This window comes from Castor canadensis, chromosome 11 (genome assembly GCF_047511655.1).
Source record: "Castor canadensis chromosome 11, mCasCan1.hap1v2, whole genome shotgun sequence".
Lineage (NCBI taxonomy): Eukaryota > Metazoa > Chordata > Mammalia > Rodentia > Castoridae > Castor > Castor canadensis.
Window position 1 is genome coordinate 80715752 of NC_133396.1, and position 23239 is coordinate 80738990.

The 23239-nt window shown below is 39.7% G+C and overlaps 1 protein-coding gene across 1 annotated transcript in view; it reads left to right on the forward strand.

Annotated features, from left to right (window-relative positions):
* Shcbp1l (SHC binding and spindle associated 1 like) overlaps positions 1-22568 on the forward strand; it is a 44843-nt gene extending 22275 nt beyond the window's left edge. Inside the window, exons 7-10 of the mRNA XM_020169506.2 lie at positions 15735-15888; positions 16851-17101; positions 19264-19386; positions 21500-22568. Coding sequence (XP_020025095.1) covers positions 15735-15888; positions 16851-17101; positions 19264-19386; positions 21500-21751 — 780 coding nt within the window. The 3' untranslated portion in view covers positions 21752-22568. The remainder of the gene's footprint in view (positions 1-15734; positions 15889-16850; positions 17102-19263; positions 19387-21499) is intronic.
* The last annotated feature ends 671 nt before the right edge of the window (positions 22569-23239 follow it).

Here is a 23239-nt window from a genome sequence, read left to right on the forward strand (position 1 = left end):
GTTTTATGGTTTTGCTTTATATTAGGTCATTAATCCATTTTGAGTTTTCATTTTTAGTGTGAGTTTAGGGTCTAACTTCATTTTTTTGCATGTAGATACTCATTTTTCCTAACATCATTTAAAGACTGTTCTTTCCTTATTGAATGGTCTTAGTATCCTTGTTGAAAATTACTTGACCTACTTGTATGGGTTTATTTATAGACTTGCAGTTCTATCTCATTGGTTTGTATGTCCATCCTTATTCCAATATTAAACTATTTGATTGCTGTAGCTTTGTAAGTTTTGGTATCAAATGTGAGTCCTCCTTTTTGTTCTTTTTCAATATTCTTTTGTCAGGATCCTTTGCAGTTTCATAAAAAGATAAGCTCTTTTGTTTGTGCAAAAAAAAAAAAAGAGGCCTGATGAAATTTTGATAGGAGTTACATTGAATCTAGATTAATTTGAGTAGTATCACCATTCTAGAAAAAAAAATCTAAGATGTGAACATGGGATGTCTTTCTGTTTATTTAGATATTCTTTAATTTCTTTCAATAATATTTTGTTGGATCTTTTGATTTTTTTTTTGGTATTGTGTAGTTATTTAGTATTCTGTAGACACACTTAAATGGTCATACTCGTGGGAGGGAAAGGGGAATGGGAAAAAGGGAGGTTCTTTTTTTTTTTTTCTTTTATTATTCATATGTGCATACAAGGCTTGGGTCATTTCTCCCCCCTGCCCCCACCCCCTCCCTTACCACCCACTCCGCCCCCTCCCTCTCCCCCCCACCCCCTCAATACCCAGCAGAAACTATTTTGCCCTTATTTCTAATTTTGTTGTAGAGAGAGTATAAGCCATAATAGGAAGGAACAAGGGTTTTTGCTGGTTGAGATAAGGATAGCTATAAAAGCAGTTGACTCACATTAATTTCCTGTGCGTGTGTGTTACCTTCTAGGTTAATTCTTTTTGATCTAACCTTTTCTCTAGTTCCTGGTCCCCTTTTCCTATTGGCCTCAGTTGCTTTTAAGGTATCTGCTTTAGTTTCTCTGCGTTAAGGGCAACAAATGCCAGCTAATTTTTTAGGTGTCTTACCTATCCTCACCCCTCCCTTGTGTGCTCTCGCTTTTATCATGTGCTCAAAGTCCAATCCCATTGTGTTTGCCCTTGATCTAATGTCCACATATGAGAGAGAACATACGATTTTTGGTCTTTTGGGCCAGGCTAACCTCACTCAGAATGATGTTCTCCAGTTCCATCCATTGACCAGTGAATGATAACATTTCGTTCTTCTTCATGGCTGCATAAAATTCCATTGTGTATAGATACCACATTTTCTTAATCCATTCGTCAGTGCTGGGGCATCTTGGCTGTTTCCATAACTTGGCTATTGTGAATAGTGCCGTAATAAACATGGGTGTGCAGGTGCCTCTGGAGTAACCTGTGTCACAGTCTTTTGGGTATATCCCCAAGAGTGGTATTGCTGGATCAAATGGTAGATCAATGTCTAGCTTTTTAAGTAGCCTCCAAATTTTTTCCAGAGTGGTTGTACTAGTTTACATTCCCACCAACAGTGTATGAGGGTTCCTTTTTCCCCGAATCCTCGCCAGCACCTGTTGTTGGTGGTGTTGCTGATGATGGCTATTCTAACAGGGGTGAGGTAGAATCTTAGCTTGGTTTTAATTTGCATTTCCTTTATTGCTAGAGATGGTGAGCATTTTTTCATGTGTTTTTTGGCCATTTGAATTTCTTCTTTTGAGAAAGTTCTGTTTAGTTCACTTGCCCATTTCTTTATTGGTTCATTAGTTTGGGGAGAATTTAGTTTTTTAAGTTCCCTATATATTCTGGTTATCAGTCCTTTGTCTGATGTATAGTTGGCAAATATTTTCTCCCACTCTGTGGGTGTTCTCTTCGGTTTAGAGAACATTTCTTTTGATGAACAGAAGCTTTTTAGTTTTATGAGGTCCCATTTATCTATGCTATCTCTTAGTTGCTGTGCTGCTGGGGTTTTGTTGAGAAAGTTCTTACCTATACCTACAAACTCCAGAGTATTTCCTACTCTTTCCTATATCAACTTTAGAGTTTGTGGTCTGATATTAAGATCCTTGATCCATTTTGAGTTAATCTTGGTATAGGGTGATATACATGGATCTAGTTTCAGTTTTTTGCAGACTGCTAACCAGTTTTCCCAGCAGTTTTTGTTGAAGAGGCTGCTATTTCTCCATCGTATATTTTTAGCTCCTTTGTCAAAGACAAGTTGGTTATAGTTGTGTGGCTTCATATCTGGGTCCTCTATTCTGTTCCACCGGTCTTCATGTCTGTTTTTGTGCCAGTACCATGCTGTTTTTATTGTTATTGCTTTGTAATATAGTTTGAAGTCAGGTATTGTGATACCTCCTGCATTGTTCTTTTGACTGAGTATTGCCTTGGCTATTTGTGGCCTCTTGTGTTTCCATATAAATTTAACAGTAGATTTTTCAATCTCTTTAATGAATGTCATTGGAATTTTGATGGGAATTGCATTAAACATGTAGATTACTTTTGGGAGTATCAACATTTTTACTATGTTGATTCTACCAATCCATGAGCATGGGAGATCTCTCCACTTTCTATAGTCTTCCTCAATCTCTTTCTTCAGAAGTGTATAGTTTTCCTTGTAGAGGTCTTTCACATCTTTTGTTAGGTTTACACCTAGGTATTTGATTTTTTTTTGAGGCTATTGTAAATGGAATTGTTTTCATACATTCTTTTTCAATGTGCTCATGGTTAATGTATAGAAATGCTAATGATTTTTCTGTTGATTTTATATCCTGCTACCTTGCTATAGCTGTTAAAAAGGGAGGTTCTTGCAGATTCCCAAGGAAATGTCAGAAAGGCAATATATGAACAGTATCGTCCATTTATGCTTTTTTTTTTTTTTGGCAGTACTGAGGTTTGAGTCAGGGCTGGCGATCTATCACTGGAGCCATTCCATGAGCCCCTCCATTTTGCTCTTTTAGGTTTTCTGGGTGAAATAGCACTTTCCTTACCTAGGCATCTGATCTCAGGTTTCTCATGCACAGGACCATTGAGATTTTAGTTGGAAGACCACCTGAAATCCTAAGAGTAGCATACCCTGGTTTTCAGTTTTAGCATGCAAGTCTTTCAATGCCTTGGTTAAAATTATTCCTAGACATGTTATTCTTTTAGAAGCTATTGTAAATGGAATTGTTTTCTTAATTTCCTTTTCAAATTGTTCATTGTTGATATTTAGAAACAAAACTGATTTTTGAGTGTCACCCTTATATCCTCCAACTTTGCTGAATTGCTTATATATATTTTTTCACATGTGCATTGAATTACTTATAAGCTGTCATATTTTTTTGAGAAGATATGCATATATATAAATGTAGGCATTTAGAACCATAGTTTTCCCTCTGAGTTTTGCTCTGACTGCATCCCTCAGTGTTGTTACACTGTGTCTTCTGATTCTCATTGAGTTGCCATATTTGAGTGACCTGTGTTGTTGGGACTAGAGATGGAGCTCAGTGGCAGAGTTTAAGGCCCTGGATTTCATCTCAGATACCACAGAGACACACACACAAAGTGTGTTGTTTAATTTCCATGTCTGAATTTTCCAGTTTTCCTTCTTTCATTGATTATTACGTTAATTCCATTAGAAATTATGGTCAGAAAATATATGCTTATTATTAATCAGTGACCTGACAGATTTCCTTAAATAACTAGCTAAAAAGAAAAAAAAATACTGTCACACATTGCCTCTGAACCCTGGCAATTCTTTAAAGCTAAGCCAGGCTACCTAAAACTGTGCCTTAACTCTCACCTACATCTGTCACTGGGCCCAGAGGCGCAAGCTTGCATCCTCTCAGGTCTCTTCTGAGCAGGCCTCTGACCCTGGGCATGTGTACTTCATTGCAAATTCTCCAGGGTATGCACCTTTCAAGCTCTGATTCCTTCTAGAATCTTATTCCTCAGCCTCCTTTGGTGCTTTTATTAAGTCTGCTAGTGCAGCCTATGATCAGAAGACTTCCAAATTCTTTGTGTCCCACTGGGAAGTATCCATGGCAGGACACGTGGGTATAAAGGAAGTTTATTAAAAGTTAGGAAAGAGAAATATAAAGGGAAGCATGGCGGGGCCCAGGTGGAAGCCCTAAGCCAAGAGAGTGTGTTTCTGCTCTTTCGGTGCTTTAAAAACCTATGATAACCTATGGGAAGGGGAGAACCAGGTGATTCCCATCGAATAATCAACGAGTGGGGAGGAGCAGGAGTGGTTCCTGGCCAGGTGAGGGTGGTTCCTGAGCCAAAACATGGTTAATCTAAGATGTAATGTTATTTTTTATGAGTCCCAAACTTTCCCTACTTTAGTCTGCCTCAAATTCCCCCTGAGAGACAATTTTTTGGGGGTTGTGGGAGGGGGTGGTCCATCTCTAGTATCTGCTTCAAACTGACAAGGGGCAGCATAGCCTACCTACAAGGGAAAATTGTCTCTCCTATTTCTTTCACTTGGGATTCATTTGGACACAAGGTGTCTGAATTATTGTTTATTACAATTAAGGTTTTTCATGGAGGTCTTGCTTGTAGAGATCTATAGCCCTGTTGCCTCATAATTCAGATCCTAAAGGTTTTCATTCTGGAAGAGATAAATCTGGTTTAAAATGCATGACTGTGAACATTAGCAATAATAGGAGCATCAGAAGGGGCCCTGCCAGGTGTAGCAGGAAGGATAAAGAATCTAACCTTTCATTTTGAAAAGTGACAAAGTCTTATGGTTACTTTGTGTATAGCTGTTTATACCTGTAGCTATTTTTAACTCTTAGATGGCCCTTTGTTTGGACTGCTACTGTAGTGGGCAGTTAAGGACTGATCACTTGGGGTATTATCCACATTAGACGCCAGGCATACGAGGGGGCAAGTGCCAGTCACATTAGAGGGTAAACATCAATGAGTCAGTTCTAAATAGAAAGGAGACTCACAGCGTCCCTAAGCAGAAGTTATATACCATTGAATGTTATATTGCCTTTGCTTAAACAGAAGGCATTAGCCAAAGACATGAGTTTGCCTTTTGCCAAAAGCCTAGAAGTCTTAAATATTAGAGGACATGTGTAAAAGTCCCTTTTTTGAAATCTGTCAGCTGTGGTTACATTTAGAGGTTTAGCATAATTGACTCCATCTACATCTGGAGAAGTCCCCTCATTTGTGCAGTCTTTTGAACTGTCTTGGATGGCTGAATGCCACTTGTTCCCCTAAGAAATTGGGGGATGCCAACTGCTCAGGGGTCCATCCACTTAAACTATTTCTAGAACAGTTGTCTCTGAAGATTCTGCCAATTTGTCAGTTTTGTCCCTTGGAGCAGGAGTGGCTTCTCCCAGAAAGTCCAGAAAGTCAGATTTTGTCCCATGGAGGAGGAGAAGTAACATATCAAACATATCAGAAGTCAGTGCCAATGTGATTTTTTTGGCCAAATTAAGCAACAAAGAGATTTATTAAAATATAGCTCTTAGGCTGGGCTTAATTAATTGTCTCATAGGGGATGTACCAACACCTTTGAATTACTGTAAAGTGTCAGCAGACAACAGTTTCAAAGTTCTTAGAAGGAAAATGCAAAATTACAAAAATACTTAAGAATGTCCTGGTTGACAAATAAGCACTTGTCAGAGTTATTTTTCATGGGCTTGCCTGTAAATGCTCCTGATGGATCAGAACTGTAATGACAAAACTTAAAGTAACCATGATTAATAGTTTAGCAATTAATGTGACAGTCTTAATTACTTTTAATTGTATATAGTATTACTATATAACAAATTGTATTGCATACAGTTTAAACCTTGAATTTTGGTCAAAGTAACAAGTTAAAAATTTTTTCAATGTTGAGGAGGAAGGCAGTGTCAGAAATTTCAAATAGCTCCTGTTTTAATGTTCAGTTGCCTAAAACAATGTTTATCTATCCAATGTCAGATAAGCCAATGTTTATCCAATGAACAGATGTCAGGTAAACCAATGTTTATCTGACAAACAGATGTCAGGCGTAAACTGTTAGCATTTGTCATAAATAGCAGAAATGTCAAAGACCTTATTAGATAGTGGTTTACATGTAAATACTTCAAACTTTATAAATGATTTCATGACATTTAGATACACATACAAGGCACTAGCAGTATTAGAAACATTTAAAAGAATTTTTCCTTAGTGTTCTTACTATTGAGAAAACCTTAGGGTTTTTGCATCTGGCAAGACACCAATTTAGGCAGGATGCAAAGAATAGTAAATAACTTCAAGTCAAGTGGACTATATAAAGAGCTTGGAGCTTGTCGGGTTTTTTTGTTGTTGTTGTTGGGGGGGATCAAAGCACTCCTTGTACTTAAGGATAGAGCCAGGTGAGTATGTTGGCTTCCCTTATGCTGGCTGGTGGAAAGAAACAGAGGGAAAGGGAAGGGGGAAAATACATTCACCACTTCACTCCTGCACACAGGCTCCTAACTGGAATTCTCTATGCTGGTTTATGGAGAGAAAGAAGAAAAGGAAAGGAGGAAAGTTGCCCTTTGGTAGAGAGTGAGATTAATTCCAAGATCCTCAGGGCAGGTACTCTAGATCTGGCTTGCCTTAAAGACCCTCAGCAGACATTTCTGTGAAACAAGCAGTGGGGTCCCCCAACTTCCTACTGCTCCAAAGGGCCAGTCTCTTACACCCCTGCATGAGGTTCCCATTTAGGAATTCCCATTTAGGAATGCTGATCCTGAATGCCACCCCAGCTATTAAAACATTGGCCAAAGAGGCTGATACCAAAAACAACATGTAAAATGAAAAGATAAAAATATAAGATGACATCTGGTGATTGTTAAAAGTGAAACATCTTAATATGAACTTTTGTAACCAGTACAGAACCTAAATCGCACCAAGGTAAACCTTCACTTGTGTTCAGCTTTCATATCGGGCCATGGGGTTGTAGTTACCTTATAAACTTGACAATAAACCAACAAGATAAGGGAGTAGCATAAAGTTAGGAAACTCAATGACTGAGTCATGCCTTGGATATAGATATTGATAGGAAATAAACCAGAATATCCAATCTGGAGGGTGAACTTTTTGGTTTTGGTAAAATTTTGTATCAGTCTGTAGCACTAAAAATCCTCTACAGTTATTTTGATTAAACAGAAACACAATTTTTTAACACACATTAGTACCTTAAATTTTGACCTCAGAAAACTTCTTAGGCAAACTTTAAACTAGCCAACCAATAAACTTACAAGCTTTTAGACTTTAATTTGTATCTTGAAACAACTTTTGTAAAACACCAAATTTAGATAATGCTGTTTTAAATAAAACTCTTAGCAATCTTATACCTTAAAAGACTTAGGAAGAAAATTGAACCATCTTTTTTAATAATAGCAATCTACGATCTACAAGAACCTCTGGGTCAATAAACCAAATTATAAAAGAGTTAAATGTAAATTACACTTATGATAGAATGAAACAGATTGAGATTATTGTCCGTATTTCTTTAGTCCTAAAGTAGAGGATAGTTAGGCTTGGTTGGGATTAGAACTTTAGATAACTGTTTTTTGCCTTTAGATAACTTTTGAGATAGTTGTACACATTAATTTTATAAAAGTAGCTTATGAACCATCCTAAAGACATCTACACACACACACAGATACACAGATGTTATGATCTAGGTGTGCCATAGAATATAAGCGCACATACTCTCAAAATTTAGTGGCCAAAAGTACATAGGTAGAAGACAGACTAAAACATACACAGAAAGCACACAATGACATACAAAGTAATCACATTAATTCAGAGTACATTCTAAAATCAATTTTTGTCATTATCTTTAGGAGATTAGTCAGCTGGATTCCTAAGTCATTTATAACAGAGCTCTAACATACTCTATTCTTGGTCCAATCCTTAACAGATGAATGTAGCAAAAACAACATGTATAAAAAATATAGTAATTTAGAGAATTTTAATCACAAGTTAGTTATAATTTTCCTAGAGGATGGCAAAATGACATCACCCATCCCTAGGGAGTGGCAAGATGGCGCTGGATATGTGGTGGCTCCATCATGGTGGCAGCATTTCCTCTGATCACATGGTCTCTTCAAAGGGTCTATTAATGGAACACAAAGACATGATACATGCAACATACAGGCTCAGAATAGCAATCTGTTATAGGAATAAAAGACATTTCCCCCTGAGAGAGAGGTGTCCATGAGTTAGGCATGCTAATGAAAAGACCAGATAAATTGTCTATTTAAAATACGCACACATAAGGACCCACTCTTTTTAACCTCTTGGCTGTAAGTGAGCCTAATTTTATCAACAATGGAAAGTTAAAGTTTTGTAAGGAAAACACAAAGCAAAACCAATGACTCATTAGTACCATTAAGTTCTCTTTATCTCAAGTATATATTCAAAACTTGTATGCTAGTATAAAAATGACATCAACAAAATAAATGCTGTATATTTACACAACAAATAGCTATATGGCTTGAGGTGCCAGATGGCAGTGGGCTGCATAGGCTGGCTAGTGGGGGCATTTAGGCCTGCACTGAGAGGCGGGGCTTGCAGGCTGACTCTGAGAGGCGGGCCTGGCTCCTGGGCTTGCCTTGGTGCTGCTGCTGCCACTCCTGGTGCTGAAGCCTCCCAGCCTCCAAGCTGAAGCTCCCAGGTTGGCACTGATAGGTGGGGCCAAATATTTGGTGCACAGGTGTGTCCCCATTTCCTCTGATATGTAGCAGGTAAATGGTGGCCACAGAAAGGAATCACTCCCATTCAACTTTCTAACTCCACTAATCTCTATTCAAGATTAGGTAGCCAGAGCCCAGAGGACATCATAGGAAATTCTAAAGTTAGCCACTACTCTAAAGCCTAATTCACTTTTTACCCAAGAGCAATTCACATTTTAAATAACTATGTTTGGAACAAGGGATGCTTTCACAAATGAATTCAACAAAGACAGTGATAGAACAATAATGTCGCCATTTATAAATCGGCGGTCATTTTATCCTCAGACCTCACTTGAGAAACTTCCAAGGACAGCCGCCCTTAAACAGAAAATCCTGAGCTCTAAAAGAGCCCCACCCCTACCAGAGACTACCGCGCATGCGCTAACTTCCTTACCCTCCCCCTTCTGTAAAAGCCACAGCTGCCCCAGGTTCACTGCTGCGCCATCTTTTCCCTGGCCAGCCCTGCAGTTTGGACCTGCCATTAAACTTTGCGCTATGGACGTGAGACTTTTCTCGTGAGCTTTCCTAACAGACAGAGCAAAAGCTAAGAAATTCAAACAGAAATTCTCCATCCATTAGAACAGGAACCAGTAGATTACTCAGTATCTCTCTTAACACGACAATGACCTGAACTCTGAAAGCCACCCTGGGTCCAAAAGAATACACAGCTAGCAGTTTCTTAGTAAACATTTTAACCTTCAAATCTGACCCCAATGTTCTACTTTAGAGACAAGGTCTGAAGCTGGTCAGGTGGAGCAGGCCCTCTCACTCCTGGGCACGACCACCATGGCTGAGGCCCACCATTGCTAGCATACTTCCTGGGCCACGTGGCTGCCTGGGCCTGGGAATTAGAAAGGGAGCAGAGAGAAGGGAGCAGGGGTAGGGAAGAGGGAAGGGTGCAGATGCATGGCAGCTGCAGGAAAGAGGCAGTGGCTAGCAAGGATAACAGCATAAGGCCTCAAGGGCAGCCCTTACCACCCTCTCCACCTGGGCCAGATGGCAAACTTGTACCCTGGCCCAGCTGTTTGTCTATCAGGATGTGGCTACAGAGGCTTGTAGCTGCATTTCTCATGTCACATGAAGCTGGGCTAATAAAGCACATCCCAGCATCTCCCAGCAGCATGCTCTGGGAAAGATGCTGGTGTGTAAGGGGCATAGAGCCAGAGGACAGGGAGGAATGGCTTAGAAGAAAACAAATCACCAAACACAGCATTTTACCTTTTTAACTCCTGGCTGGCTCGCCAAAAATGTTAACAGCACCAGTGCAGTCTGTTATCAGAAGACTTCCAAATTCTTTGTATCCCACTGGGAAGAATCCATCGCAGGACACGTGGGTATAAAGGGAGTTTATTAAAAGTTAGGAAAGATGGTAAATGGATAGAATTGGAGAACATCATTCTGAGTGAGGTTAGCCTGGCCCAAAAGACCAAAAATCATATGTTCTCCCTCATATGTGGACATTAGATCAAGGGCAAACACAACAAGGGGATTGCACTTTGATCACATGGTGAGGTGAGAGCACACAAGGAAGGGGTGAGGATAGGTAAGACACCCAAAAAACTAGATGGCATTTGTTGCCCTCAACACAGAGAAACTAAAACAGATACTTTGGGGCAACTGAGGCCAATAGGAGAGGGGGACCAGGAACTAGAGAAAAGTTTAGATCCAAAAGAATTAACCTAGAAGGGAACACACATGCACAGGAAATCAATGTGAGTCAACTCCCTGTATAGCTATCCTTATCTCAACTAGCAAAAACCCTTGTTCCTTCCTATTATTATTCCTTCCTATTATTGCTTATACTCTCTCTTCAACAAAATTAGAGATAAGGCCAGAATAGTTTCTGCCTGGTAGTTAGGAAAGATAAATACAAAGGGAAGCATGGTGAAGCCAAGGTGGAAGCCAGAAGCCAAGAGAGTGTGTTTCTGCTCTTTAGATGCTTTAAAAACCTACGATTACCTATGGGAAAGAGAGAACCAGGTGACTCTCACCCAATAATCAATGAGTGGGGAGGGGCATGGGCAGTTTCCAGCCAGGTGAGGATGGTTCCTGAGCCAAAGCATGGTTAATCTAAGATGTAATATTTTCTTTATGAGTCCCGAACTTTCCCTACTTTACCCTGCCTTACTTTGGCTAGCCTCTTTTTCCCTACTTTACCCTGCCTTACTTTGGCTAGCCTCTTTTTCCCTACTTTACCCTGCCTTACTTTGGCTAGCCTCTTTCTCTGTCCCTTGCCTTAGGCACTGTGAGTAGTGTGTGTCATTAAATGCTTTTATGGAAGCTGCCTATAAAATCACCCCAGCCTGAGTGGGTAAACAAAGGTCAGTTTCTTTGCCAGTCCTTCTGGTAACTGACAGAATGGTCAGCATGCACAACCACGGTATTTTGACAAGGCCTGTAATGCAACCACCCAAACACCCATTTTCTCTCCGCTAAGAAGCCCAGTAAGAATATGGACTGCTATCCCCATGGTGGGGAATAGGAGATAGTAGGCAAAGACACCATAATCTTTTCTCTCTTACTGAATTTTTAGCAGCCTCTTTCTTTTATTAGATTCTAGAATACCAAAAAGTTGATTCCGAAAGGTTTTGCCAACTTACTGTTTTTGCTTTCTGTGACGTCTTCTTTTTTGAATTTTTAACCTCTCCTCTTTGAGTACACTGAGACACATTCAAGTTTGCTCAATATCTACCCTAAACACCATACCTGTACTTCCACTGCTGACTAAGAACTGTTCCATGTGGGCAGCCATTGGTGGGAGCCTAGGTAAAGATCTGGGATTTTGGGCACCACTGCCATCCCAGTGGTGGGAAAAGAAGGCTAGGCAGGCAGAGAGTAGCACAGTAGAGAAAGAGACTTTTAATGTAACCAGAAAGGACTTTATTAAAAGAAGTGAGAGGTAGGCAGGCAGGTAAGGACTGACTGCCCCAAGCTCCCACTGTCTGGGTTGTTTTTGGGCAGTGGGGAGGAGAAATCGGTGGGGAGAACTTTAGGTCCACGTTTAGCTCCTTGTAAACAGTCCAGAGCATGCACACCTGTTGCCAAGGTGTGGGAAGACACACCAGCACAAAGGCAATGGAGGCCAGGCACTTGTGTGATTGGTCCTTTTTGCCCTTCTTGTAGGGAGCCACTTGTAGCAGTCACCTATGACTCTGCACAATGAGTTAGGTATGTGCTTTGTAAGAGCTTGGCCCTGAAGTGAAGAGGTGGGCACGGAATGTTCCTTACCTTTGAAATGTCCAAGGTGTAGGGCGGGGTGGGTGTAGGCCAGTCCTCTCTTCCCCTCATGCCTGGTTATCTGCCAGCTCTAGCAAAACTACTTGAAATACTTGTCTGCACGGAGCTTGACCTCTTCACATCCGTGCCTTTACTCATGGAATGTGACTTCTGCCCCCAGAGCACCACTCAGGGATTGCCGCAATGTCTCATCTCTGAGCACATCCCACATCACCCAGTACTTCCTCCTGCCATGGCATTTTGATCTCCTAATTTTTCTTTTTGTGGATGGGGGTTTGAACTCAGGGCCTATACCTTGAGCTACTTCACCAGCCCTTTTTTTGTGAAGGGTTTTTTCAAGGTAGGGTCTCACAAACTATTTGCTTTGGGCTGGTTTTGAACCCCGATTCTCCTGATCTCTGCCTCCTGAGTAGCTAGGATTACAGGTGTGAGCCGCCGGCGCCCAGCTCTTCTGATTTTCTTACCACCTTTGGCTTTTCCTCAGTTTTCTAAGAACTCCTGTTTCATCCTGTCTTTTTTATTTCCTTTCTGATGGCTGGTTAGATCTTACTCCTCAGTGCTCTGTCCTGGTGCTTCTTTTCCTCTTCATGCATTCTTAGGGCTAATCTCATCTAATCCCATGCTTGAATTATCATGGAGGCAAATAACTAAGATCTCTGTGCTAGAGAGGGCTCAGTCCTATCTTCTAGAACCTTAAACCCATAGTCTGCTGTGTACTTACTTACACTTAGTGACTCGATGGACACCTCAATTTAGCTAGCACCAACTAATAAAATTTAACTCCCCCATCCTTTTTTCCCTCCCATTTCCTGATTCATAATGAAGGAAAAATACAACTGAGAACTGGAGGTGTGGCTCAGGCAGTAGAGCACCTGCTTTGCAAATGTGAAGCCCTGAGTTCAAACCCCAGTCTCACAAAAAAAAAAAAAAAAATACAGTTGAGAAGGATTTCAGAGTTCTCCCAAATTATTTATTTTGGATATAATCCTTGTACTGTCTGTCTTTATTTCATCTTCAGTAGTGCTAGGGTTTGAACTGAGGAATTCAGCATCTGCTTAAGCAGGCACTCTTATTACTTGAGCCCCAACTCCAGTCTGTCTACTTTTAAACAGTATGCATAATATCAACACAAATTCATTTGTAGGTTTGCTAATTAATATGGATTATAAGAGTCTCCCAGATATCTGGAAGAAAATGTTCACTCTTGCTTATCAAAGGATTTGAAATGAAAATGAGGCATGGTTGGACTGGGAATGTGCGCTCAGTGGTAAAGTGTTTGCCTACAATGCACAGTGCCCCAGGCTTTTAAAGATGAGGTCTAATGAGGATCTTCATCCATTAAAAAAGTAAATATTGTCACTCTTGTTCTTTCATTAAAGGTGACATGTTTTTAGTCTTTTGAAAGTGTATTCCTGCCAGACACCAAGGGCTCACACCTGTAATCCTAATTACTCAGGAGGTAGAGATCAGGAGGATCTCGCTTCAAAGCCAGCCCAGGCAAATAGTTCAGGAAACCCTATCTCACAGTCAACAAGTTGGGCACCAGTGGCTCACACCTGTAATCATAGCTACTCAGGAGGCAGAGATCAGGAGGATCACAGCTTGAGGCCAGTCCGGGCAAATGGTTTGCAAGACCCTATTTCAAAAAAATCCTTCACAAAAAAGGCTGGAGGAGTTGTGTCAAGGTGAAGGCCCTGAGTTCAAGCCCCAGTACCACAAAAAAAAAAAGGAAAATAGCCAACACGAAAATGGGCTGGTAGAGTGGCTCAAGTGGTAAAGTATACTTCTTTCCTAAATAAACTTTGCTATCACTTTCACTAAAAAAAGTGAATATTTTTAAATGCCCTATGTTGATGAATTTACAGAAAAGTTGAGCTTTCTTAAGCTAAATTTTAATTGATTAAGCTTTTCTGGGGAGCCATTTGGCAGTATGCATCCAAGATGCTTAAAATATTTATGCCTTTTGATTCAGCAATTCTGTCTAGAAATTTATCCGAAGAAGTTACTAGAGCCAGGCGTTTGTGGCTCAGGCCTGTAATCCTAGACTTGGAAGGGAGAGATCAGGAGGATCGCAGTTCAAAACCAGCCCAGGCAAACAGTTCATGAGACCCTAGCTCAAAAAAACCCAACATGAAAAAAGACTGGTGGTGTAGCTCAGATGATAGACCGCCTGCCTAGCAGGCATGAGACCCTGAGTTCAAACCCTAGTACTGCCAAAAATAAATAAATTAAAAATAAAAGAAGTTACTAGAGATATGCATTAGTATTTACAGTATTTTTATAGCACTAAAAAATCACAAGCCATATGAATGTTAGAAAAATTATATAAATTTTGATACATTTATGATATATTATGTAATGAAAAAATAGGCTTTGAAAAAATATTTATGTACATGGTGGTACACACCTCTAATCCCAGCACTCAGAAAAGCTGAAGCAGGAAGATAGCAAGTTTGAGGCCAGTTTGGGCTACACAGTGATACCATTTCAAAAAGCAAACAAACAATAAAAGCAGCTAGGCTTGGTGGCTCGTCCCTGTAATCCTAGTTACTTGGGAGGCAGAGATCTGGAGGATCTTGGTTCAAGGTCAGTCTAGGCAAAAAGTTCCTGAGACCCATTTCAACCAAGAAAAAGCAGAAGCATAAATAGGAGAATCTTGGTTCAGTCTAGCTCCAGCATAAACTTAAGACACTATTTTAAAAAATACCTAAAGCAAAAAGGGTTGAGGGAGTGGCTGAAGTGGTAGAGCCCTGCCTAGCAAGCATGAGACCTTGAGTTCAAACCCCAGTGCCACAAAAAAAAAAAAAAAAAAAAGGAAAACAGTTACATACAGTGTGTGATCTGATGTACTGATTTGTGAATAAATGAATATATGCATGGGAGAGGTATTAGAAGGAGACATTACATAAACAAGTTTATTAGTTAAAAATGTGTAAGTTAATTTTCCTTTTTCATTATGCTTTTTATTTTTTATAACAAGTATCATTTTTATTAAAAAACAAACAAGAAGGGCTGGGGGCATGGTTCAAGTGATAGAGCCACCCCTGAGTTCAAACCCCAGTACCAAAAAAAAAAAAAGCAAGCAAGATATATGAAAAATGTCGTTAGGCACTTCCAGAATTTATTTTGTTTCCAGATTTTATATACATAAAGTTCATTACCTTTCATGACACTAATAATGAAATTCTTTTCCCTTTTCTACTCCCAATGCAAATTTTGATACTTTTTGTTTATAGCTCCAGAATCTTTAACATATAAAATTTTGTTGAATTACCAAAAATGGAGGGTCAGTTTGAGTTAAAGAAAACAAGGTAAGCCAGGCATGGTGGCACACCTGTGGAATCCCAGCACTTGGGAGGCTGAGGGAGGAGGATGGTGAGTTCGAGACCAGCCTGAGTACACAGCAAGACCCTGTGTAAAAAAAGAACAAGAAACAAAGTATATACAGGGAAAAGCATAAGGTCTGGCAGTTCATTTCATCTCAGCAAGCCTCGATTTCCTCATCGTTTAGCAGGGGATACACTAGGAAGGTGTAGGAGGTAACATGTAATGTTCAAAACATGACTTCTGGCATATAGCTCACCTGGTATTAGTAAGTGTAAAATTATTAGAGATTACAAGGAAAATTTCATTTCATCCTTCCCTTAATTGATAGTGGCTCTGATCATCTACTCAATAAATACCACCTAAGACAGTCTTCCAGGAAAAGCACACATCCAGTAGTAGATGCCTGATTACAATAGCACATTTCAGTTGAACTGGTCATTGAAGTACACTGCTTTTTGTCTCCTTTTTAGGTAAAGGACTTGTCTTCAGACACACTCCTCCAGCAGCATGATGACTTGGATTTGGCTTTGGATAGTTGTTATAGTGGAGATATAGTAGTCATTTTTCCAGGAGATTATCAAGCTGCAAATCTTGCTTTACTGACTGATGACATCATTATAAAGGGTTAGCAGGCTGTCCTTTGCAATTTTTTATAGTAATATATACTGGACATATTGTGTATTATAAGTTGTTTAATGCAATTATTACAAATCAGAAGAGTTTGCTTCACAAAAATTCCTATTTTGGGTTTTGCAGTTAATACTCATATTTTCTTTCTCCTCCTCCTCCTCTCTTCTACTTTTTTGAGATGTGGTCTCACTATTGCCAATGCTTTTGGCCCCAGGCGATCCTTGAACATCTCAAGTAACTGGGACTACAGGGTGCACCACCATGCCCAGCTGTTCATCATGTCTTCTATAGCTCCGTGTATGTTTAATTTTGCAGCTAAACTTTGCCAAGAGAAATTTGGCCACAAGTTAACTTTGGCCAAAAGAAAGGAATTGCTAAGTTAGATTCCTTAGATTCTACCCATAAATTTAAAAAATTGAGCAAATTTTTCACTAATTTGATGATTGCAATCAGTAGTGTCTTGTTGAACTAAATGGATAATAAGATCATGTATGTAATTAAAATGTGTAGCCTTCTTAATGTTAAAGTTAAATAATTGCTTTGACTATTTTAGAGCAAGATTATTGGTATATGTTAAACTAGGTTAATTTGAGTCTCTACCAGCTGTTTTAGTTATAGTAACTATGATTTTGAAACCAGGTTAAGGTATGGTATATTTTTTGTATCTCATTTTGTACATGGCTGCTGATGATAAGATTTAGGGAAATATTTAGTGGAATGAGAATATTGAATAAATACTGCAGGTACATTTGGCTGACTATAAACACAGACTTTTCCATTGTGGCATCAAATAAGAACCAAAGATTATATTGTAGTTAAATATCTACTTAGTTACCAACTGAATCATTTTATATCTGTATGAATATGTAACTTGCTAAAGTATATAAAAATATTACTGAATGACTAAAGAGCTTTAAAGATGGGATTATTGATTTGTTTTTGTCCCTATGCATCAGGAGTTGGAAAAAGAGAAGAAATTGTGATTACTTCTGAACCATCTCATGACAGTTTTGTGGTATCCAAAGCTGACAATGTGAAACTAATGCATCTGTCTTTGATACAACAAGGGACAGTTGATGGTATTGTGGTGGTAGAGTCTGGTCACATGACTCTAGAAAATTGTATATTAAAATGTGAAGGAACAGGAGTGTGTGTTCTTACCGGGGCTGCTTTGACAATTACAGACAGTGAAATAACTGGTGCCCAGGTATTTCATTCTATAAAAAGTATAGCTTCCTATAAGTAACAACTTTGAGTGATTGTAATATACAAAAAATAACAATTTATCACTCAGTAAAAATAGCATTCAACTTTGAAACTGCTTAGAAACCAATAGAATGCCAAGTAAACTGCCTCAGTGCAAAGTAGAGAATTGGCTTTAAGAGTGTGTGTGTGTGTTTTAATTTAAGACCTTTACTAACAGGTGCTTGCAGCTTGACTTTTTGGGAAAAAAAAAAAAGTTGTAAATTTTTATTACAAATTAAAAATGAAGTTCTTAAAAATCTCAACTTGACCAGTTATGAAACAATTTAGAAACCTTTTTAAGGTGTACTGAGAAAAAACAGGCTTGAAAAAATTGTCATTACCAAAAAAGAGACATCTTTAGGTAAAAATAAAAAAGATAAATAAAAACCCATGCTGCACAGATAATGTAAATAGTTCTAGTTATCTGGTCAATGAACAAAAAGCAAGCACTTAAGGTCTTCAGTTCCAATCATTTCTTATTTCATATTCATTTCTTCTTGTTACATAACTAAACTGGATGATGGTAGTGATGGTAAACCGGCATTTATTTAGCCCTGCCCTGCTCTGCCTCTGGAGAAGATGAATTCTCAGTTGGTGGATGGATGCTTTTGTCTCTTTGCCATAAGCATGATATTTTAAAAAGATCAGAATTATGCCTATAATACAGATTGTGATTCAGTTACTGGATGGCTTATTTAAAAGAAATAGTACTTACAAGCTATCAGACATTGCTTGTCAGGTATTGTGACTAGTTCTGACAACTTTGAAATAACTGGAACATAACCAAATCTTTAGATAACTTCACAGATTTATTAAAAGGACTGGAGAAGCAAGTAGGAAAAGGATGAGCCAGGCACCAGTGGCTCATGCCTATAACCTTAGCTACTCAGAAGGCAGAGATCAGGAGGATCACAATTCATAGCCAGCCTGGGCAAACGGTTCACAAGACTCAAAAACACCCAAAAACACTCAAAAACACTCAAAAACACCCGAAACAAAAAAACGGTGGGTGGAGTGGCTCAAGTGGTAGTGCCTGCGTACAAACTCGAGACCCTGAGTTCCAACACCAGTACAGCACCCTAACCCCCAAAAAAGGGATGAAAGTAGGAGAAAAACAAGAACATATTTTAGAATGAATTTTTAAATTTCCACTAAAATGACACTGTGACATTATTGGAGGTTTACAGTAGGTAGAAATAAATTTATATAACTATTAAAACAATTGCTAAAAGACATTTCTATAGAATTCATCTGGGTGAGAATGAAGCAATAGACTACATGACGTCCTTCTAGGTGTATTCTCTAACACAGATAGTCTTCAGTATTTTAAAAACATCTCTACAATAAATTGTTACTGCATTATCATGTATTTACATGTAGCGTATTGTTTAGATCACCAATATAGACAATTTTTAGGCTGTGGATGTAGTTCACTGGTAGAGCACTTATTTAACATGCCCAAGGCCTTGGGTTTGATCCCTAGCACTGCAAGAAAAGTTTTTTCAAGTCAGAAAAGTTTGAGACCGGGCATGATGGCTCACACCTGTAATCCTAGCTATTAGGGAGGCAGAGACTGGAAGGATCATCATTCCAGGCCAGCTGAGGCAAAAAGTTCGGGAAACCCCATATCAACCAACAAAAAGCTGGGTGTGTTGGTACATGCGTCATCCTAGCTACTTAGAAGACATAAATAGGATGATAGAGGTCCAAGCCTGCCCCACCATAAAAGTGAGACCCTATTTGGAAAAATAACTAAAGCAGCTGGGAGCTGGTGGCTCATGCCTGTAATCCTAGCTACTCAGGAGTCAGAGAGCAAGAGGATCACGGTTCAAAGCCAGCCAGGGCAAATAGGTCAAGAGACCCACCCTATCTTGAAAAAAACCCATCACAAAAAAAAGGGCTGATGGAGTGGCTCAAGGTGTAGGACCTGAGTTCAAACTCCAGTACCAGTAACAGAAAAATAACTAAAGCAAAAAGAGTTGGAAGTGTGGCCCAAATGGTAAAGCACCTGCCTAACAAGGCCCTGAGTTCAAACCCTAGTACCACAAAAGAAAAAATATATGTATATATTGGGGAAGGGCTTGTTGTATATGTTTTGTAATTTTTGTAACTTTTAATTTACAGGGTGCTGGTGTTGAGCTGTATCCTGGAAGCACAGCCATTTTAGAAAGGAATGAAATTCATCATTGTAATAACCTCAGAACCAGTGACATTTCTAAAAGCACCTTGGGTGGAGTTAATATGAAGGTATTGTTTTAGTTCTGGCTTTTTTTTTTTTTTTTGTGGTACTGGGGTTTGAACTCATGGCCTTCACCTTGAGCCACTCAACCAGCCCTTTTTTGTGATACATTTTTTTGAGATAGGGTCTCATGAACTATTTGCCCAGGGCTGGCTTTAAACCTCAATCCCCCTGATCTCTGCCTCCTGAGTAGATAGGATTACAGATGTGAGCTACTGGTGCCCGGCACTTTTTTTAAAATTTTGGTTGGGGTGGGTGGTACTGGGGTGTGAACTCAGGGGTTCATACTAGCAAGGCAGACACACTGCCACTGATGCCATGCCTGCAGCCCTGGCAATTTATTTTTAAAGGCATGGTTGTTCTTCAGTGTTTTTATTGAACACCATGACCTTCTTTTATTTATTTTTTTGGTGGATTTGGGATTTGAACTCAGGGCTTCAGGCTTGCAAAATAGGCATTCTACTGCTTGAGTCCATTCTGGTTATTTTGGACATAGGGTCTTGTGAGCTATCTGCCTGGGCTGGCCTCGAACCTCGATCCTTGATCTTCCTGATCTCAGCCTCTCAAGAGGCTAGGATTATAGGCATAAACTACTGGTGCCCAGCCTGCCGTTAAGTATTTTTAAATTTTTCAATGGTTCTCAAATGTTGGCATGCATCAGGACCATTCTTGCAGAAGTAAGCCATTAGCAATTCAGTAGATCTGGAGTAAAGTCTGAGAACTTGTCCTAGTAAGTTCCCAGGTGATTCTGATACTGCTGGTCACACACACTTTAGAACCATAGTCCTGCATACAACTCCAGGTGTGAGACAGACCAGCAACATTGACATCCCCTGGTAGCTTGTTAGAACTGCAGAATCTTGACATGCATGGTGGCACCTGCTTGTAATCCTAATACTTTGAAGGCTGAGGATGGAAATTTCCAAGTTCAAGGCCAGTCTGGGGTAAACAGCAAGACTCTGTCTCAAAACCAACCCCAAAGGTTTGGAGATGTAGCTCAGTAGTGGTGTATACTTGCCTAGCATGTGCAAAACACTGCATAAGATCCCTAGCACTGAAACTGCCTGCTGGGTGTGATCCACCATCTTTTTTGTACTGAGTACTATTTCCCTGGGCTGGCTGCAAAGCACGATCCTCCTGATCTTTGCCTCCTGAGTAGCTAGAATTACAGTCATGAGCCACCAGCATACTCCACTCCCCGGGAACTTTTATAAGGGTTTATAATTCTCTTGCTTTCTCTGGCCTTATGTCCTTCCTCTCCTTTCCTTCTCCTATTCAAGCCACACTAGCTTTTGTTTTATATTGTTCTGGCCATTACTTTACCAAAACACTCTTTCAATTGTGTAAGTAGTAAGTGACTACCTCATTACTTGAACCATGGTTCTCCTGGGTCTCTGCCTCCTGAGTAACTGAGATTACAGACTTGAATCACTACATTTGTTAGAATAACTTATTTTTATCAGTTTGTGATAAAACTGGTAAACTGCATTTAATATTTTCTCATTTAATATGTGTAGTTAATATTATGTTAATCAACATGAGGAAAACATATTTGTTCAAAACTAGTCTGGTAGCCAGGTTCCAGTGGCTAATGCCTATAATCTTAGCAAGAAGCTCTGAGTTCAAACTCCACTCCCATCAAATAAAACTTTAATAAAAAAAAAAACCTGTTAGGGAAAAAAAATAAAAATAAAACCTATTAGGGTGCCAGGCACTGGTGGTTCATGCCTATAACTCTTGCTACTCAGGAGGCAGAGATCAGGAGGATCATGGTTCAAAGCCAGCCCAGGCAAGACCCCATCTTGAAAAAAAAACCTTCATGAGAAAAGGGCTGTTGGAGTGGCTCAAGAGGTCAGAGTGCCTGCCTAGCAAGCATGAAGCCCCGAGTTCAAACTCTAGTGCAGCCAAAAAAACCCAAACATGTAAGGGGTTGGAGGTGTAACTCAAGTGGTAGAACGCCTGCCTTAGTAAGCATGAAGCACTGAGCTCAAACCCCAGTACCTCAAAAAAGAAAAAAAAAAAAAACCACAAGAGTAAGTTCTAGAGTAACTATATATTCATTAGTTCATATTTTCTTTGTGTCAAAATGACTAACAAACTGGTATCCTCAAATTTTAACAGGTTCTTCCAGCACCCAAACTGAAGATGAATAATAATCACATTTACAACAACAATGGCTATGGAGTAAGCATTCTGCAACCAACCCAGCAGTTTTTTATTGTAGCGGAAGAGGCTTTCAACAAAGGAGCTGCCTCAGGAGATAAAAAAGATGACAAGATGCTGTCCAAAGTGATGCAGAGCCTCAATCTGGAGATGAATAATAATAAGATAGAAGCAAACTTAAAGGGGGATATCAGAATAGTCACCAGCTAAGGCATCTGGATAAATGTTTATATTTCAGGAATTTCATTAATAATTCTCATGTCCCACAGAAATGGTGGTTTTCAATGTAAAGCTTATTAAAAATATTAAAACACGTAAGTGCTTTCAACTAATGATTCATTTTACAAAAATGATTCATTTTTACAGTACTGGGGTTTGAACTCAGGGCTTCCCATTTCCTGCCACTTGAGCCACACTTCCAGGACTTTGTTGGCTTTAGTCATTTTTTTGGATAGTGTGTCGAGTTTTTTTGGGGGGGGTGGCTCCCGAGGCTGGCCTTGAGCCTAATCCGTCTATGCCTGTGCCTCCAGAGAAGCTGAGATTAAAGGCACAGGCCACCACACAATTAGATGGTGTCCCTATTTTTTGCCTGGGCTGGCTTTGAACTGCAATCCTCCCAGTCCATCCTCTGAATAGCTGGGATCACAGTTGTGTATCACTATACCCAGCTCATTGTTTAATTCAAAAAACAATTCTTTTTTAGCAGAACTGGGGTTTGAACTCAGGACCTTGTGCTTGCTAGGCAGGTGCTCTACCAACTGAGTCACATTCCCAGCCCTAAAAAATTTTGAGACAAGTTCTTACTGTGTAGCCCAGGCTGGCCTTGAACTCATGGACCTCCTGCCTCAAGCTCCACAGTGCTGGGATTACAATAAACATGAGCATGCCCAATACAAACATGGCTTCAGACATTGTTTACAAATGCTACAATAAAAGGGCTGGCTGGCAGAGTGGCTCAAGTGGTAGAGCACCTGCCTAGCAACCACCAGGCACTAAGTTCAAGCCCCAGTACTGCCAAAACAAAACAAAATACTACAATAAAGTATTTGGAGTTCTAGGGTGGGGGTGGGGGACAGGGAGGAGCAATGACCCAAACAATGTATGCACATGTGAATAAATAATAAAAAAAAAGTATTTGGAGTTCCATATGTAAAACAGTAAAATTAAAGTTTAGTCAGTTCCCAGTGATCTTTGCCAGTAACCAGAATAAGGTAATATGGTACTACATTAAAATAATAATTAGATTTACTACTCAGGAGGGCAGGCATCAGGATTAAGGTTTGAGGCCACTGGTCAAAAAAGTGAGACCCCCATCTCAACAAGCTGGACACAGCCATGTGCACCTGTGATGCCACCTACTGGGAGGCAGAAGGGCTGCAGTCTAAGGCTGGGATTACAGAGGCGAGCCACTACACACCAGATTTGTAACCTAGCAAAGGTGACTGTAAACTGACAGAGAACCTGAGGGTTGTGGGTTTTGAACTTAGGGCTTCTTATTATAATTACGTGCTGTTCTGCTTTGAGCCACACCTCCAGAGCAAAAGTTTGGTTTTTTTTGGCAAAGGTACATTGAAAGGGATAAGTCAACTACTCTGGACTCAGAGATCAGGAAGATCGTGGTTAAATCTCAAAAATACCCAAACACAAAGCTGGTGAGTGGCTCAAGTGATAGAGCGCCTGCCTAGCAAGTTTGTGAAA